A 19,222-nucleotide genomic window follows, 5' to 3' on the forward strand; every position below is an offset into this window, starting at 1 on the left:
CAAAACAGCTTTTAATTCCTAACTCCTCTTACCTTGGATTCTGCATCCCCAATCCTATATGTCATGTTTTCAGTCCAGGTTAGATTGTAAGTTATTCTGAGCAGGGACTGTCTGTTAAATGTCAAAATTTACAGTGCTGCATATGCCTTTTAGTGCTATAGACATGATAAATAGTAGTAGTATCAGCCTCCTAAGTCATTAAGATCAGAAGGAATATTGTGATTATCAACAGATGAATTAACAAAAGTACAGTATGCTAAAATAAGAGCATCTATAATTTCAGTTGTAGGTGTGCCATTATGGAATAATCTGACAGGACAGCTGAAGTTGCTTTCTGATATTCAAAAATTTTAAAATGTATTGAAAACAACTTTGTTTATGGAAGCTTTTTACATAGTAACATAGTAAATAACGGCAGATAAAGACCTGAACGGTCCATCCAGTCTGCCCATAAGTTATACTCATTAAAAAACACATGATTAGATTAACTTGTCTATTCTTTGATATTTCTGGGCCATAAAGTCTGGTACTGTCCTAGGTTCCAAATGCTGAAGTTGCCATCCAAGCTCACTCCAGCCTATCCAACCATCTCGTTGTTTGCAGGATATCTACCGTAAAATCTGATCAGTAACATCCTCATGTTCCATATTAGTGGAGTTCACATTGAAGCCCACCTCAACCTATCCTACACCGAATCACCATATATGGGATACAGACCACGCAGGTCTGTCCAGTACTGGCCTTAGTTCTTTAATTTTACATCCTTCGTTTTCTACTTAGAGATCCTCTATTGTTATCCTACACTTTTGAATTCCATCACTGTTTTCCTCTCCACCACTTCCTTCGGGAGGGCAATCCAGGCATCTACCACCCTCTCTGTGAAGAATTTTCTAACATTGCTCCTAAGTCTTCTTTCCTGTAAACTCAAATTATGCCCTCTAGTTTTACCATTTTTTCTTCTCTGGAAAAGATTTGTTTCTATATTAATGCCTTTCAAGCATTTAAATGTCTGCATCATATCTCCCCTGTTCCTCCTCTCTTCCAGAGTATACATATTTAGGTATTCCAGTCTTCTCATACTTTTTGTTCAATCCTGTTACCATTTTCGTCATCTTCCTCTGGACCGTTTCAAGTCTTTTTATATTGTTCACCAGATACAGCCTCCAAAACTGAACACAATACTCCAAGTGCGGCCTCACCAATGACCTATATACAGGGGCATCATCAACACCTCCCTTCTTCTGCTGGTTACTCCTCTTACTATACAGCCTAGAATCCTTCTGGCTACAGCCACCACCTTATCACACTGTTTAGATGCCTTTAGATCCTCAGACACAATCACCCCCAAGGTCCCTCTCTCCATCTGTGCTTATCAGCCTCTCACCTCCCAGCACTTACCTCTCCCTCGGATTTCTACCCTCCAAATGCATCATCTGCATGTCTTCACATTGAATTTTAGTTGCCAAACTCTAGACTTTTCTTCTAACTTTTGCAGATCCTTTTCATGTTTTCCACTCCCTCCGGGGTGTCCACTCTGTTACAAATCTTGGTATCATCTGCAAAAAGGCTAACCTTACCTTCTAACCCCTTCAGCAATGTCGCTTACAAAAATACTGATCCCAATTGTGAATATTTCAGATGAATTTGTCTATTTATCTACATGTTTGTGATATGATGATTATGTTTGTATTCTGTAAACTGCTTAGGTTTAAGTGGGTTAGAAATCTTTTAAATAAAATAAATAGTAATAAATGAGCCTGCCCACAGCAACAAGGACCCAAGCTGCGACATCCGCCCTGCAGAATCTGGTAAAGGTATGGAGAGTAGACCAAGTAGCTTCTCTATAGATTTCATCAGGTGGAACAGCCCAGGACTCCGCCCAGGAGGCAGCCACACTTCTAGTCGAACGTGCAGTGATAGATTTAGGTGGATGTTGTCGCGGCAATATAGGAAGAAAAAATTGCCTTGCTGATCCATCTGGCAATCGAAGCATAGGAAGCTGGTCTGCCTCATCTTGATTGGCTAGTCAGCAGAAAAAAGATGGTCGGAGAGACTGGAATCATTGGTCCTTTCAAGTTTCAAGTTTATTAGGATTTTATATACCGCCTATCAAGGTTATCTAAGCGGTTTTACAATCAGGTACTCAAGCATTTCCCTCTGCAAAATCCTGTCCTGTTTACCTAACCATAGGGTGAAGAGCAGGCAAACAAATCTCCTGATGTACATGAAAGGCTGACATCACCATCAGTAGAAAGGAAAGTACAGTTCAAAGTGAAATACTAGTCTCTGTGAATCTCAGGAAAGGCTCTCTGGAGGAGAGAGCCTATGATTCCAAGATTTGCCTCACTGAGATTATGGCTACCAGAAATACCGTCTTGACCGTAAGGTCCAAAAGACACACACCTTGCAGAGTTTCCTGTAAGGACTGAGAGACGTCCTTCAAAACAATATTAAGATCTCATGATGGGAAAGGCCAGTGCAATGGAGGACAGAATCTTAGCATCCCCTTCAAGAACTGAGTGACATCTGGATGAGATGCCAGCAACCGCTTACCTCCCCAAGTCTGAAAGCACGAGAGGCCTGCCATCTATACTCTGAGAGATGCAACTGTAAGATCTTTTTCTAGTCCAGCTTGCAGAAATGCCAGGGTTACAGGAACTGGTAACCGACAAGGCTCTATCTGTTCCTTGGCGTACCAAGTACCATAGCTGGAAAGCTTTCCAGGTCTTAGCCTAAACTGCAAACGTTGAAGGCTCCTTTGCTCTAAGTACAGCTGAAATGATTATCTCCAAGTCACCCTTACGAGTTAGGGCTGAGCATACAAGAGCCATGCCGTAAGACCAAAGTGCTCTGGATTCTTGAATGAGAAGCCCCAGTTGAACTGGCAGCTTGAGACACCTGCCTCTTTGCAGTCGCACCAGATCTACATACCAAGGACAATGAGGCCAGTCCGGAGCTTTACCAGACCCTGATGGCTAGCAATTCTGTGGATGATCCAGCTCACCATGGCCCATGGTGGGAACACATATGTGGGCCAGGGCTGAATCAGGGCATCCAGCACTGTACTTCCCGGTTCAGCTTTTCAACTGTAAAAGTGATTCACCTTCGCGTTCTTAGCTGAGGCCACAAGATCCATCTCCGGTCTTCCCTAGCACAGCACAATGTGGTTGAATGCTCTCTGAGAAAGAGATCAATCCCCTGGATTCAGAGTCTGCCTGCTAAGAACATCAGCCTGGAAGGTTCTCTGTTACTGCCATGTGGGGTGCTGTGAGTGCCTGTGAGCTTTCACCCACTTGAATAACATCTGTTCCTCCAAGCAAAATGGAGCGCTTCTGGTGCCTCCCCTATCTGTTCATATAAGCTACCGCAGTGGCATTGTCAGAGAATATCCTGACCACCTTTCCTGTCAGGAAAGTCTCCAGTGCTTTCAACACCACATGAATGGCTCTTGGTTCCAGATGATTAAAATCCAAGATGGCCAATGCCAGTAAAATTGCATCAAAAACGGCCTGTGGGAACTTTCCTGAAACTCAGAAAAGGAGTTTTAGAGGTGGGAGAACCTAACCCTAACCCCAACCCCAGAAAACCTAGGATATACCTTTTCCTGAAACCCTCCCCCCCCATTTTCTCCGTAGAGAATAATGGGTGTACTCACTGTGGCTTCTCTGGTGCCTGTCAGCTTGTAGCAGCCTGCCTGCAGGGAAAAGATTTCTATTTTAGAAACTGCTGGAAAGGAATCCACCACTGGAAGTCTTCTGGCTGCCAGTCAGAAGGACTAAGTAAAGACTCCAACCCTGGTAAAATCATGCAGCATGTCAGGGGGAGATTATACACAGCCTGATCTCTGATACCCAAAGGGTTGTTACACAGGGGCCCCATAGCCTGTGCTCAAGCCTCTGATAAATCAGCAAGCGAGCAAGCTCCCAGAGGAACGGACCCTGAGCTTTCAATGGATCACAAAGCAGACTGGCTCCATAGGTATTCCAAGATACTGGCCTGCGAGCAGCAGCCCACCCTTTTGAGTCTGCATCATTTCCCCAGCAGAGTAACCCCAAGAAGGGGACCTCTGAGCACTAAGCCATGCAGAGAAAGAGAACCGATGGAGAAAAATACCTGAAAATATTAAAATGAAGCAGAGCAGATCAGAACACATCTTCTCAGTTCGCTTACAGAAGGAAAAATTGAAGAGGGAGCTTTTCTCCATTGCTGAAGGTAAGGAGTTGAAAGATATGAGTGACATTAAGCATCACAAAATTCACAAGTATCAAATATCGAATCATAATGCAATTCAATAAGCTCTCAGATAAGGAAGGTCAACCTCTTGTTCTATCTATTTAAAATTCCCTGACAAATCATTCTTACAGTTTAAAACTGTTTTCTGGTTATAACTCCCAAAATACTGTAGAATAGAAAGGCAGAGCTGTTTTCTCAATATACTTTTTATATGACTTTTATGCAAAATATATCTTAAATTGGGAAAACATGCTTTGAAATGTGAAGGTAACATTTCTTGCCATACAGTAGTTATAGTCAGATTACCTTCCCAATTTGCTTGCAATTTTATCTTTTTTTTATGTACCACAATTAAAATCACCACAGGGATAAAGCAAAATGTTTCTGCCATACAACTGCATTTGTATATTTTTATTCTTCTTTCATGTAACTTTTACACTTGGACACCATCAGGCATTCTAATTTTCCCTTCCATTGTGATGCCAGAAGGGGGCAACAGACACATTTTGTATTTTAAAGTGAGGGTGTTCTGAAGCCAAAGTACAGATTCACAAATACTTATTAATCAATTCACAGAGATCTTACACACTTGAATTTTGTTTTATAGTTATAAGATTGTTAAAAAAACAAATCTTCAGTTTCACTAGCAAAACCTAATATACCATTGGGATGAGAATGACATTATTGGAGAAAAAAACCTGGAAAAATTTGTTCCTACAAACTGCTTTGCAGGAAAAGTTATATTTCCTAAATAAAGTACAGTCAAACCTCGGTTTGCGAGTAACGAGGTTTGCGAGTGTTTTGCAAGACGAACAAAACACTAGAGCAAACTAACTCGTAAACTGAGCATTGACTCGATCAACGAGTTACCTGGCCTGCCAGAGAGGAAGGTGTGGGTCTGGGGGCCGGTTCTGCGGGTCTCCTTCCACTTTCGAGAGGCGTGCACATACAGAGGATAGAGAGAGAAAAAGCCCAGGCAAAGCCAGATAATCCCAAAAGCTTCTCCACTCTCTCTCAAGAAACTCCTACAAGCAGCCAAACGCGTCAAATGTGACTTTTCCCAGCTGAGGACGCGTGCCTGACTGTGCTCCTGCTGCGGCTCTTCCTCTGCGATTTCGTGCTCTAAGAGTGCATGTTGGGCTCTCGCTCTCGTTCAGGTGCGGGGGGGGGGGGGGGGAAATCTGCCGCACCTCCTCCTCCATGCCTATTAAGAAGCCATAGCAGAAGGGGAGGGAATGAAGCTGCAGCATATCCGGCTCGGGAAGGCCATGGACCACATGCGCCAGGATGCACCGCCGGAGAACGGCTTTGTGCTGCCTGCCGCCCCCAAACCCTGCCTGTCCCTCCGCCGCCCACCCACCCCTACTCAACTACGACAGCCGCGTGCTGTGGTGCCTACTCCTGCTCACCTGGCTGCTGGCGTTGATCGGTTTCACCCAGTTCTCGGACAATTTCCTGCTTGACTTGCCGGGGAGACAACGGCAGCTACCTTTGGCACCCCTCACGGAGGTGAGAAAGAAAAAGGGAGGGATGGGGGAAAGCGAAGAGAGAAAGATGATGGATGGGAAATAAGAAAAAGGAAAGATGGTCTGTGGTGATGGAAAGAGAGGGGAGTAGAGGGGAGGGGAGAAGAGGTAGAAATGCTGAAACAGGTAGAAATGCTGAACCAGGCCTATGTCTTCTTGGCCTGGTTTTGGGATTAGGAATGAATAATTCGAGTTTCCATTACTTCCTATGGGGAAACTTGCTTTGATATACAAGCATTTTGGTTTACGAGCATGCTTCTGAAACGAATATGCTCATAAACCAAGGTTCCACTGTGACTGGATGGACCATTCGGGTCTTTATCTGCCATCATCTACTATGTTACTATGGATGCCTGGAATGCACTCCCGAGAGAGGTGATGGAGAGGAAAACAGTGATGGAGTTCAAAGAAGCGTGGGATGAACACAAGAGGATCTAGAATCAAAAATAATATTAACTATTTAACTAAGGCCAGTACTGGGCAGACTTGTACAGACCGTACAAGTCTGCCCAGTACTGGCCTTAGTTAAATAATTAATATTATGTCACGATATGGCCATTTGGGAAAAGATGGGGTGAGGAGGGCTTCAATGGCTGGGAGAGTATAGATGAGCTGGAGTCGGTTTTGATGGAGATTTTGGCAGTTGGAACCCAAGCACAGTACCAGGTAGAGCTTTGGATTCTTGCCCAGAAATAGCTAAGAAGGAAAAATTAAAAAAATTTAAATTGAATTAAGTTGTGCAAACTGGGTGGATCATTCGGGTCTTTATCTACCGTCATCTACTATATTATGTTACTATGTATTATCTTACACCACACAGAACATATATATTACAGTTTTAGAAGGTGCATTCTTGCATACTATCAATGCAATTGAACATAGCATACAAACATTTAGTTCCTTACCTTTGGTGGTTTAAATGGATAATCCGACGAAAAGGTGATGTCCAGAAAAAAAACACCCCCTTCATATACAGATCCCGGAGGTCCAAGTATAGTAGATCTCCATTCATAAATATTATCTCCTTTAGGTCCAGCACTATTTTAAAGAAAATTGAGATTATGCCAGATTCTGAACAAAAAATAAGATGTCAATTATCTGCAAATTAATCTAGATCGAACTGCTTATCTGTTAAGTAAAGCAGCATAAGTCAAGAACAGTAAGGAAATAATAAATAACAGCAGCACTATTTTGTTGGGATCCGCATAAGATATATGTAGAATATAAAAAGTGATAAATATTTCTGTTATATAAGGTCACAATTCAAGAAGTTCAACCAACAAACACTTTCTCTCTCTTCTTGATGTTGCCTGTTGTACATACCTCCTATATTATTTTTCTTGCAGAAGACAAGACAGCGTTATTCCACGACACATACTGATAATGTTCTTAAAAGCAAACTGGCAAGAATGAAAAATACTGCACACCAGGAAGATTCCTTTATTTAAACTGACAGCATATGCTTTTAGGTATTTGAAAGCAAGCTCTAGTGATTACCTTAAAATATTAAAACATATAACTAATATTTTTGGAAGTTATATAATATTAATTTATGAAATAAACAATTAATATAATAAAATACATTTCTACCCCTATTGTTTGCTTTAGTTTGCTGCAAATAGAAAGAGTACGCTACCATCTTCTTGGGAGCTTTATATCTGGGGTTTTGTGTAATTTATTTGGACATTTTCTTTTTACAGATATTACTGGTATTTACCTCCAAAATCAAATGATAGCTACTGCTGGGAAATGAAGTTCAGTCTTTGCTCCCTGGCTCAGTACAGATATGGAGTATTCATTCTTTATATATCAGTGTTTCTCAAACTGTGTGCCCCAAAGAGATTCCAGGTGTACCACGAGAGATCCCAGAATTTTACTTTGGGGTCTTTTTATTAAGGTGCACTAACCAATTTAGCATGCGCTAAATGCTAAGATGCCCATAGGAATATAATGGATGTTTTAGTATTTAGCGCATGCTAAATCGGTTAGTGCACCTTAATAAAAGGACCCATTTATTTTTAAAAATTCCCTTCATAAATATACACTAGAATAGATGACATGTGTGTCGTATATACAAGAGTGTCAATGTTATGAGCGTCTGTGTGCATAAGGATACAACCGAAAATGGAATTGTCCAGGTAAGAATGATGTGCACTAAAACAGTGTCCTCCAATTCATCTGGTAATATGAAGATCTTTATTCCTCCAATATCACGATACATTCAACGTCTCAATGACTCATTGAGAGTCATTGAGACGTTGAATGTATCATTGTGATGTTGGAAGAATAAAGATCTTCATATTGCCAGATGAATTGGAGGACACTGTTTTAGTGCACATCATTCTTATCTGGACAATTCCATTTTTAGCTTCTTTGTATTTGTGGTTTTGTTTTTCCGCTGGTTCTTTCTTCTAAGGATACAACCGCCCAGACGTGATTGGTCCTTGAAAACTAACGGCTTTGTTACCATTTGGATCTTATCTTTGTGAACTTAGATTTTGAGCTCTGACAGAATTTAAATCGAAAAAAAGAGAATGACTGAAGATGATGGATAATGAAATGTGTATTTGCTTATCAACTATTTAGCCACGTTTTGAGTTAATTTGCACTCAAAAACAAGCACATCCATCACACCGATTAGCAATTCTATTCTATCTATTTTAGTTTCATCGTTGCTACAATTACTCATACATAGTTAAAAAGAACTTTAAATAAATAACTCAAATTTAAATTTTTGTTGTATTTGCAATTTTATAATTTCAATTATAATGTGCCGCAAAAAAACATTTGCTCTATTTAGTGTGCTGGATCTAAAAGAGGTTGAGATACACTGATATATATATGAAAAAGATTGAGGAAATGATTCACTCAAGAACTAAAGCGGAGGTTTAATTATTTAAGGCTGGATTTATCCTGAACACTTACAACTAACTTTGTAAATCTGAACAAATTATAGTGGGAAAAATAAAGACTTGTCACACCTCTAAAAGAACTGAAGGGAAACAAATTACAGTCAAAGATTTCAAAGATGAGACGCAGAGCCGAATTATAACTGCTAGGAAAAAAAATCGACTCTGAATCTTTCTGGTCTGAATTAATAAAAATACTATCGGATGTTTCCACTGATAAATCATTAGAAAACATCTGGAAAGAATGGATGAAATTGTCTGAAAGTACATTTCAAACGTTATCACCTTTAACAACTAAAACAGTGAGTTACATGCGTACAGCACCCTGGTATCCAATGTATCATCGGGAATTAAAACAGGGATGCAGAAAATTAGAACGGAAATGGAAAAAAATAAATTTAGATTTGGATAAAAGGATCTGGAGAGTTAGTATCAAAAAATATAATCTGGAGATCAGAATTGCAAGGAAAAATTATTATGGTATTAAAATAGTTAAATCAAACAACCATAGTAACACTCTTTTTAAACTTTGGCGCTCTTTATCTTCAGTAAATACAAAACCTAAGCAGGAAGGCATTCCAACTGCTAAAGAGTTAGCAAAATTTTTTAATAACAAAATTGCTCTTATTAGAGATACCTTCCCAGCCATCAATCCCGATGATTTTTCCCTAGACTCTAATGGGTCTACATTAACCCATATGGACCATTTTTGGAATGTATTTGACCCTGTATCCGAACTTCAAGTTCTAAAATTAGGGCAACTTATCTTCACATGCTATTACTTGGTTGACTTCTCTACTAAATCTTCTTAGTAATGGTCATTTTTCACTGAAAATGGGTAACATAATTCTAATACCCCTGTTGAAAGGTGCCAATTCAGATCCTTCGGTTTCCTCCATTATCGCCCTATTGCGAATACCCCTCTAATGACTAAAATGTTGGAATCAATTATTTCTTGCCAACTCTCCAACTATTTAGAGAAATTTTCTATCTTGTTACCATTTGAACACGGTTTCAGGCCAAATTTTAGCACAGAAACTCTTTTAATATCACTAATTGCAAAGATTCAAAATCTACAATTGCAGAATAAATATTCAGTACTGTTACAGTTTGATCTGTCGGCGGCATTCGATGTGGTTCATCATGATATTTTAATTCGTATGCTGGCCGACATAGGTCTGAATCATGTGATTTTGGATTGGTTTAACAAATTTCTCTCGCAACGTTCTTATGTATGTTTAAAGGGTGAGGTTTCATCTTCTTGGACACCCAAATGTGGGGTACAACAAGGTTCTCTCACAAAATACCTTTCTCACAAAAAACTTTAAAGAAATTTTAAACAGAATCACTCGGGAGTATTGTTCTACTCTGAGAAATTCCTAACTGCTTAATGTATTTTCATTAGTTTTGAAAGGGGAGGAGCCTGAGATCCCTGTGCGTTGTGAAACTTCAACTGCACTAGAAAGGGAATTAACCTCACTGGCTCATCTTCCCTTCCTGCCTGCCATAAAATCAGATCTTAAACAATGGACAGTCAATGGAAAGTGCTGAAAAAAAAAATCAAAAAGACTTAACTTAAGCTTCAGGGCAGGACAGGGTTAGTTGAAAGCTGGTCCCTTCGCCAATGTTAGGCTAGCTGCTGTTTCGCCTTCAAGCTGCGTCAGAGATTTGGACCGATATTGTGACATTTAAATTTCACGCTCACCGCAGCAGAGAAATTTAAATGCCACAATATCGGTCCAAAGCCCTGACGCAGCTTGAAGGCGAAACGGTGGTTAAAGGGAGAGATCCTGTGCCTCCCTGCTTGTTGACGTAGGACATGGCGACTTGATTGTCTGTCCGAATGAGGACTATTTGATTGTGCAGAAGAGGCTGAAAAGCTTTTAGAGCATTAAAGATCGCTCCAAGTTTCAATAGATTTATGTGACACTGATGATCCGTGCTGGACCAATGGCCTTGAGTACAGAGAATGAGCCCCTCAAGCGTAGGTCTAGGAATCTGTCGTGAGGACCTTCTGATGAGGGGGCGTTTGAAACAGTAAACCTCGGGAGAGATTGGAAGAGAGCATCCATCAGTGGAGAGACCGTCTCAACGAAGTAGTCACTGTAATGTGCTGAGAGAGTGGGTTGAAAGACTGCGCCCACTGAGAAAGTCTGAGGTGAAGTCTGGCAAAAGGAGTCACGTGGACTGTAGATGCCATGTGACCTAAGAGAACCATCATGTGTCTCGCTGAAAGTGAAGTGAGGGATGACACTTTGTGACAAAGTTGAATGAGAGCATCCTGACGTTATTGAGGAAGGAATGTTCTAAGTTGAACAGTGTCCAATACAGCTCCAATGAACTGTAGGTTTTGAGAGGGTTGGAGCTGGAATTTTGGAAAGGTGATTTCGAATTCCAATTGTTGAAGGAACCAAATAATCTGTTGGGTTGCTACAATAACCTTTCTGAACCTTTTTTAGTTCCACCATATCCTTTTTAAGATGGGGTTTCCAACAATCTGGGTCACAAGTACCTGGCAGATTCAAAAAGTAAATCTTATTCACATATGGTCTCTTTTACAAAGCCGCATGGCAACAGCCCCAAAGCCTTTTAAATCTCTATGGGCTTTGAGGCCATTAGCGCAGCATGGCTTTATAAAAGAGGCCGATAGTATCTACCTGATTAGTAATTTTTTTAATGGATTTTTGTTCCATAAGTTGATTCTTTTCTAAATCCTATTATGTTGGTGGCCTTGATGCTATCCTCCAGTAACAGATTCTACAGCTTGACTATGTGCTGCATAAAAATAACAACTTTCTGTGATTTGCTGTCAATGTGATTGTCACTAATTTCATAAAGTGTCCTCTATTTTTGTGCTGATTCATAGGTTCAACAACTGCTCCTTATTTATCTGTTCTATCCCACTCATAATTTTACAAACTTAAATCAGATCCCCTTCTTACTTGTCTTTTGTCCAAGCAGATAAGCTTTATCTCGTTTAACCTCTCTTCACAATGGAAATGTTCCTCCCCCTTTATAATTTTTTTTTCACTCTTCTCTGAACCTTTTTTGGTTGCACCATAGCATTTTTAAGATGGGGTTTCCAAAACTACACACAGTTGTCAAAGAGCAGATACACAAAAGACCTACACAGAGGCATAATTATATTCTTCATTTTGCTCTCCATCCCTTTGAATCATGCACAACTCTTGGCAAACTTCTCATTTGGACATAGGCTTGGGAGGAGAGAGCTTTTGGAAAAGGGGGAAAGGTGAATTGTACTTACCTCTCTGCTGTTCAAAACCACCACAAGTTGCAAAATGGCTAAATTTTGAAGGTTGGTTCCTTAATCAGTTCCCCATGTGGTACTAATTACAATATACAAACCCTTAGTGACACTGTTCATTTCTAAACTTTTTTTTTTTTTTTTTTTTTTTGCTTCTTTGTTAAATGACTGTTCCTGTTGTATTTGGTGCCAAATATGCATACTTCTTTGGAAGCACTCCATGTAGCCCAGAAAAAAAGACTCCACAGTCATGAAGCCTTTTCTAAGATGCTATAGTTTTTGTATGCTAATTTTAAACTCATACATCTAAACATGTTTTTTTGGACCTAGATGACTTATACAAACTTATCCTCTTATGAATTGAACAGTAATAATTTTTACAGTAGTTTATGATGATTTGCTTGCTCTACAAGCAGTCAGTACTTTAAGGTATTCAAATTAGGGACAAGAATACCTATCTATCTATCTTGATAAGCATAGCAAACCCCATACTCTTAAATCAATAAGAGGGATAACTGTTGGGATGCTCATTTAATAAAATATATGATTTTTTAAAAAAATTTACATTTTTATATAACACAAGTATGAAATCATAACTTGATACAGATCGGATGAAGAAATTTAGGATTAACAAATAAGAACAGAATATAAACAAGTAATATTAACTCTTATTTAGCCCACAATATTTATGAGATCAAGAAAGGAAATAAACTTCAAATCAACTATTAAATTATATTAGAGTAACGACACAAGATATCAAAATATATGATTATTAGAAAGTCACAAATCAATGACAGGAAAAAATTAGTTTGCTGCAAATGTTCAAGTTCATTAGCTTAGAGGCTTGAAAACGCCATTATTTAATCAAAAGTCAAAACCAAATCATTCATTGTAGATGTAGTCAAGCAAGGCAGCTGCAATCAATCTGCACATACACTCCCATATTAAGTGGCTAGTTCACATACCAGCCATCATCTTCTATTTTTCTTTTTTTTTAATACTCTCAGGGGACAACACCTGCTGTTAGTCAGCTTTAAAGGAAACAAACTGGGCAACTACATACTGCTGTGTTGCATTTATAGGTCTATTTTGACTCCATTGGCCTTAAGAAAGATGGTGCCGCTGCAGCCTACAGAAGCACTACAGGGTGATGGCAAAAAGATAAAGTACGGGCTAGATCCCCTTTGCTGGAACCCATCCTAAAGTCTACCTGCAGCCACAGTATAACTTCCCTTTGTCACTCATGCATTTGTCTCTCCATTTATCCATAAGCATGCATACAACAGATATATACATGGAAGGTCATTTTAGATAGGACATCTAAGTCCATTTCAGGACATCCAGAGCTGGACATCCAAAAAGTAGCAGTGATAATTAAAAACATGTCTAAGAAGAACAAAAATTTATATATAAAATCGGATGTGTGTGCGTTCATGTGTGTATGTATGTGTGTGTGTATGTATGTATGTATGTATGTGTGTGTGTGTGTGTGTGTGTATAGAGAATGACACAGTGGCTGTTACCCGTGGACAGCCGCGGGTAACCCGCCAAAACGGTGGAGGAAAAATTGTGTTCACCGTGGCTACGGGGTAAGGCCATTCACCGCCCCGTGGAGCGGTAAATGGCCTTGTCCCCACAGTTAAGGGAAGGAACGCGTGCGGTCACCTATCTCACTCCTTTCCTCCTTACTGCTGCCAAGTCTAAACATCTCTCTACCGCTTACCTTCGTGGCCACTAAATATTGTAGGTAGGTAGGTGTGTGTGTGTAGGTGTAGGTGTGTGTGTGTAGGTGTAGGTGTGTGTAGGTGTTGTCACCACCTAGGCTCGGGCCGAGCGGTTCTGGTAGCCCGGCAGTGACACACCACTGACACCCTGGCATGAGCCCCTTTGAAATAGAGCCACCTTTCAGACTGGATTCCCCTAGGTCACTCCCTAGAACAGCTGGTGTGTGTTTTTTCCAGACAAGTCAGTAGGCAGAATGGCTTCATTGAAAGTTGTAGACTTTATTAGACCACTGGCCTCAGCACTATCACATAATCCCGGTTCCACCGGTGGCATGAATTTTGCACAAAAGAAAAAGGTTCTTCAAAATCAAACATAATACACACTGCTCTGGGTTTTCAAATGTAACACAATTCTAGTACTTCCCTTCACCAGAGTCTGTCCACTTACTGTCCTTAAAGTCCAAAGTTCCTTCAGCTTGTAAAGTTCTGCTGAAAATAGTTATATGGAAATCTGTTTCCTTAAGTTTGCACTGCAGGTAACAAGCAGGCTAAAACGGAGCAGTCTTTCTAGTAAGCTTCCTCCAGCTTCTAAGGCACACGGGGTTAATTGTATTTCACCGTTTGCTCTGATAATTAGCTAACAGCTGGGAGCATGCACAGAGGTTTGGAAATATGATACCAAAGTAATACAGCCTACTTTCCAGCACAGTGTTTGAAACAGCTTAACTACAGTAGGTACAAAAACATCTCAGCTCTTGTGCTTTACACAGACAAACGCTCAGAACAACACTTGGCAGTTTGCAGCACTCTAACTTCTGCCATAACATTTTCCCAGGTTCCAGCGTGACAGCAGAGAAACGGTAGGCAGAAGAAACTTTCTCTCTGCATTCACATTAGAGAATGACACGGGGAAAAAATCTGTCCCCGTCACCGCCCCATCCCTGGCACACCATCCTCTGCACCGCCCCGTCACCGCCGTTCCCGTCACCATCACCGCCATCCCTTTCACCGCCCCGTCACCACCACTGCAATCCCATTCACCGCCCCGTCACCGTCCATGCTGCATCCATATAAGCCTTAGTATTGTAATATTTAGCTTATTCCTTTCTTATAAATCAAAGTTCCTGCTGCTGAACTAGAGAGATGTTCAGCTGGCAGGGCTTTGTTTATAAATTTTTATCAACACAACTAATATACTACTCTATCCTAAAGCAAAAAATAAATAAATAGAATTTTTTTTCTACCTTTGTTGTCTGGTTTCTGCTTTCCTTATCTTCTCATTCAATTCCTTCCATCCACTGTGTGTCTTCTCTCTGTGTCTTCCATTTGCTGTTACTGTGCCTCTCCCTTCACCCCCCAAATTGGTCTAGCACCCATCTTCTTCCCTCCGCTCCCCAATAGTCTGGCATCTGTCTTCTTCCCATTCTGTCTTCCACATTTCCCTTCAGGGTCTGCTCTTCTCCAACCTCCTTCAATGTCTGTCCTATTCCTTTCCACCACCACCCTTCCCTCCCTCCTTTACCATCTGTTCCTTTCTACCAACCTTCAGCTCCTCTCGCGTGGCCTATCTATCTACCTTCCTCCCTCTTATTTTCATGGCACGTTACAATGTAATTTGTGCTAGCCACTGGAGCCTGCGAGCTCGGTCCCTGTCCCATCCCCACAAACCATCTCGCTTCTGTGCTCCTATTTTCCCCATTTCTAATATCTCCCCTATGTATCTGCCATTGCCCCCCCCCTGTGTCCATATACCATCCCCATGGCATGTCCCCTTTATGTCTCTGTCCCTATGCCCCATGCACATAATTTCCCCTCTTTCTGTTACCTTCCTGTGTCCAGATTTCCCCTATCTTCCTCTTCCATACCAGTGTGTGTCTTCTTTTCAACCCCATCTAGCTTTTTTCCCTCTTTCTTCCTCCCCCACCCCTGCTTCTAGTATCTGGCTCACCTGCCTGTCCTTCCCTTTCTTTCCTGCGGTGGGTTTTTCTTTCCATCTTCATCCCCTTGGCTCAGAATCCTTTTCCCTTTCACTCCCTCCTTCCAGTTTGAGCCGGGAACACGGGCGATCGCACAGTCCCCGCAGCCCCCACCCGCCTGCCCAATCGATCCTAGTGTTTAGCCAGCTCTCTCCCTTCTCCTCACCTTAGTTTGCAGGCTTTCTTTTTCGGCGTCCTGCACGCGCGGCTGCTCAGTGTTCAATCTTCTGCTCTGCTGCAACTTCCTATTTCCAGTTGCGTCAGAGCAGAAGATCGAAACTGAGCAGCAGTGGGTGCGCGGCTCTTTGATAGCGTGCGGGTCGCCGAAAAAGAAAACCTACAAACTAAGGTGAGGAGAAGGGAGAGAGCTGGCTAATCACTAGGATCGGTTGGGCAGGCGGGTGTGGGCTGCGGGGACCCCGCGATCCTTCATGCCTCACTGTGGGGAGAAGACCATTCACCGCTCCACGGGGCGGTGAATGGCCTTCTCCCCGTCCCCGCAGCGACTGCTAGTTTTCGTTCCCCGTTTTGGCGGGTTACCCGCGGCTAAACGCAGTGGCCGCGGGTAAACCGCCACCGTGTCATTCTCTAATTCACATTTCTTGAAGAAATCTCCATCTGCTCATGCTGGGTTTCACACGGGGTATAACTCTCCTCTACCATCATAGGCTCAGGTATACATGATTCTAAAGGAAGACTTCTAACCTGTTCCTCTTGAATGTCCCAATCAGACTTTATCAATGGCACTGGCTGCTTCCCGGCCAGTTCAGCCTCCCACTGGGCTCCTTGCCTCTGTGCTGTTCCTGTCTCCCAGGCTTCACTGGTTCCTTCCTCCGTCCACCCCCTTAGCTCTCTACAGAGCCTCGGTTTAAACTGTGGGAAGAAATCACTCCCCTGTAGCTGCAGGGGGGAGAGTTTCCTTCCCTCTGCTTGAATTGATCTCAGGGCACCCTGCTGATCCGCCTTCTGCCTAACAGGACCTAGATGGCAGCAAGGCAGAACTTTCCTGCCTGGCTTAAGGGCAGCATTAGGGAAGTTGCAGCTTTTGTGTCCCACTTCCATTTCTTCCTCACTGTCTTCAGCAGGGGTGCCCACACTTTTTGGGCTTGTGAGCTACTTTTAAAATGACCAAGTCAAAATGATCTACCAACAATAAAATTTTTTTAAAAAACCACAAAGCACACTGTACGCTGAGAAAATGTTAATTATCATTCCTATTCCGGGGTTTTTTCAAAGAGGTCAAGGCAGATGACTCTATGCACTGTCACCTCAGTAACAACCATACAAAAATAGACAAATATACCCCTCCACCCTTTTTACTAAACCACAATAGCAGTTTTTAGTGCAGGGAGCTGCACTGAATGCCCAGCGCTGCTCTCAACACTCATAGGCTCCCTGCGCTAAAAACCGCTATTGCGGCTTAGTAATAGGGGGCCATAGTGCAAAATATAGACAGCAGATATAAATTCAGACACATTTTGATCACTAAATTTAAAATAAAATAATTTTTCCTACCTTGTTGTCTGGTGTTCATGAGTCTCTGGTTGCACTTTCTTCTTCTGACTGTGCATCCAATCTTTCTTCCCTTCTTTCAGCCTGTATACTTCCTCTCCTCCAGACCTCATTCCCTCCCCCAACTTTTTCTTCCTCTCTCCCTTCCCTTTCTTTCTCCCTGCCTCCCTTTCTTTTTTTCTCTCTTCATGCCCCCTTTCTTTTTTCTGTTTCCCTTCTCTCCTTCTGTCTCCCTGCCCTCCTCCAAACCACTGCCGCTAGGCAGAGACAGGGCACAGGGCAGGCAGGCAGGCAGGCCTAGTGACAGGCAGGCCCCATACCCCTCTCGTACCCTAAACCATCCCCCATGCCCCCAGTACCTTAAATCATCTCCCTACGTACCCCCAGTACCTTTTTTAATCATACCCCCTGTACTTTTTAAAATCTCTCCTTCCCTCCCTAGACGGCTAACCTAGTATTTTAAACATCTCCCCACCCTCAGTACCTTTTAAAATCCCTCCCTCCCTAGATGGCTATCCTGATATTTTATGGCGAAACACACTTTCACAAGAATAAAGATATGGTAATGTCATATAAAGAATGTAGGCAGTGCTGCTTCAGTTCCAAGGAGAAAGTTCAGATTGAACTGGAGGAAAAGCCTCAGATAAAGGCCCTCCCACCACCACAATGGTGGATAAAGGTGGTCGGGTGATAACCTCACTGGCAAAAACCTCCGTTGTACTCCCAAATGAAAAAACTGTAAGCAGGGCTGTCTATGCTTGATAGAAGAAAAAAACTTTCTACTTATCTCATTGATCGGTACACCTAGGTGTACCGATCAATGAGATAAGTAGAAAGTTTTTTTCTGGTTTTGGTACTGGTATTGGGCACCCCTGGTCTACAGGATAGTCAGCTGATGTGCTCCCCTGGATCCTGACTTGGTTAGCCCTTCTGCATCAGGGTTTGTAAATCCTTTTATATCTCTCTGTGACAAGCCTAAGGGATGCAGGATTGTCACAGTGTATGTAGGTGTGTATGTGTGTGTGTAGGGGTGTGTGTGTGTGTGTGTTTCCATGTTTCCTAAGCCTGCTAAGGAGAGTCCCAAAGCAGCTCCTAGGAATATTTACAAGCCAAACCTTCCACCACCTAAAACCTCCTAAAGCCCTGCCTAAAGCAGGCATATCTGCTTTAGCTTTACCTAAGCCAAGTGGAAAGACTACATCTCCCAGCAGGCATAGAGCCAGGGGCAGGAAAGAGCAGGGCTGGAACACAAGCCAATTCCAATCAGTCTCAAATTGGTTTAGGCCAGGTGGGGAACTCTTTGAGAGCAGGCTACCCCAACACACCTGCAGGGAGGACTAATCAGCTCCCTGCAGGGAAAGAAAAGGGAGTAGTTTTCTCAAAGGAGGGGAGCCAGCTCCAGAAGCAGTTGGAAAACCAGTATCCCGACCCATCAAGCCACAGATTGCCAACCCAGGGAATCAGGAAGCCACAGTCAACCTCCTGGCTTCCAGCCCAGGCAGAGGTTGGCGATATAGAAGACACAGAGAATGGTGAGTCTGTGTTTGGGCATGACACTGAGATGCATATAATATGGAGATAGAGGAAATAGAGCCGCCCATTATAGAAGGAATGGAAATAAGCTAATCTTTTTCCTGTTAAAGAGAGCTGGGATAAAATTTGGACTGAGTACTAGATTAAGAGAAGGCTGGAAGTTTTGTTTGAAGAAAGCTTTACAGTTAGGACAAGTTTTTTTTTTTATAGTAGGCTTGGAACTGACAATTGTTTGTGTTTTGAATGCTGCAATGATATATACCAGGTGATACAAACCTGAAGAAGCCTATTTGAAAGTTTGTTTTGATTTTTGTTCAATAAATTATACCAGGAAATTGCACCTCTGTCATTGAACCTGTTTTTTTATTATTCCAATACCAAGCTACAGGGCAGGATTAATTCTTCGAGGGTCCCTAGGCACACAAGTACACTGGGCCCACTAGCTGTGCCCCGCCTATGCCCCACCCACACCCCGTCCCATTTATTTACCTATTTTCTTATTTACTTTTTTATTTCCACTTGTATTTTTTTTTTATTTTATTAT

The 19,222-nt window shown here is 42.0% G+C and overlaps 1 protein-coding gene across 2 annotated transcripts in view; it reads right to left on the reverse strand.

Moving 5' to 3' along the window:
* UBE2E3 (ubiquitin conjugating enzyme E2 E3) overlaps positions 1–19,222 on the reverse strand; it is a 168,265-nt gene that overhangs the window by 51,871 nt on the left and 97,172 nt on the right. For both annotated transcript variants that reach the window (XM_033946274.1, XM_033946275.1), the window contains exon 4: positions 6,665–6,797. In XM_033946274.1, coding sequence (XP_033802165.1) covers positions 6,665–6,797 — 133 coding nt within the window. The remainder of the gene's footprint in view (positions 1–6,664; positions 6,798–19,222) is intronic.

Source organism: Geotrypetes seraphini, chromosome 5 (genome assembly GCF_902459505.1).
Source record: "Geotrypetes seraphini chromosome 5, aGeoSer1.1, whole genome shotgun sequence".
NCBI classification, from domain to species: Eukaryota; Metazoa; Chordata; class Amphibia; order Gymnophiona; family Dermophiidae; genus Geotrypetes; species Geotrypetes seraphini.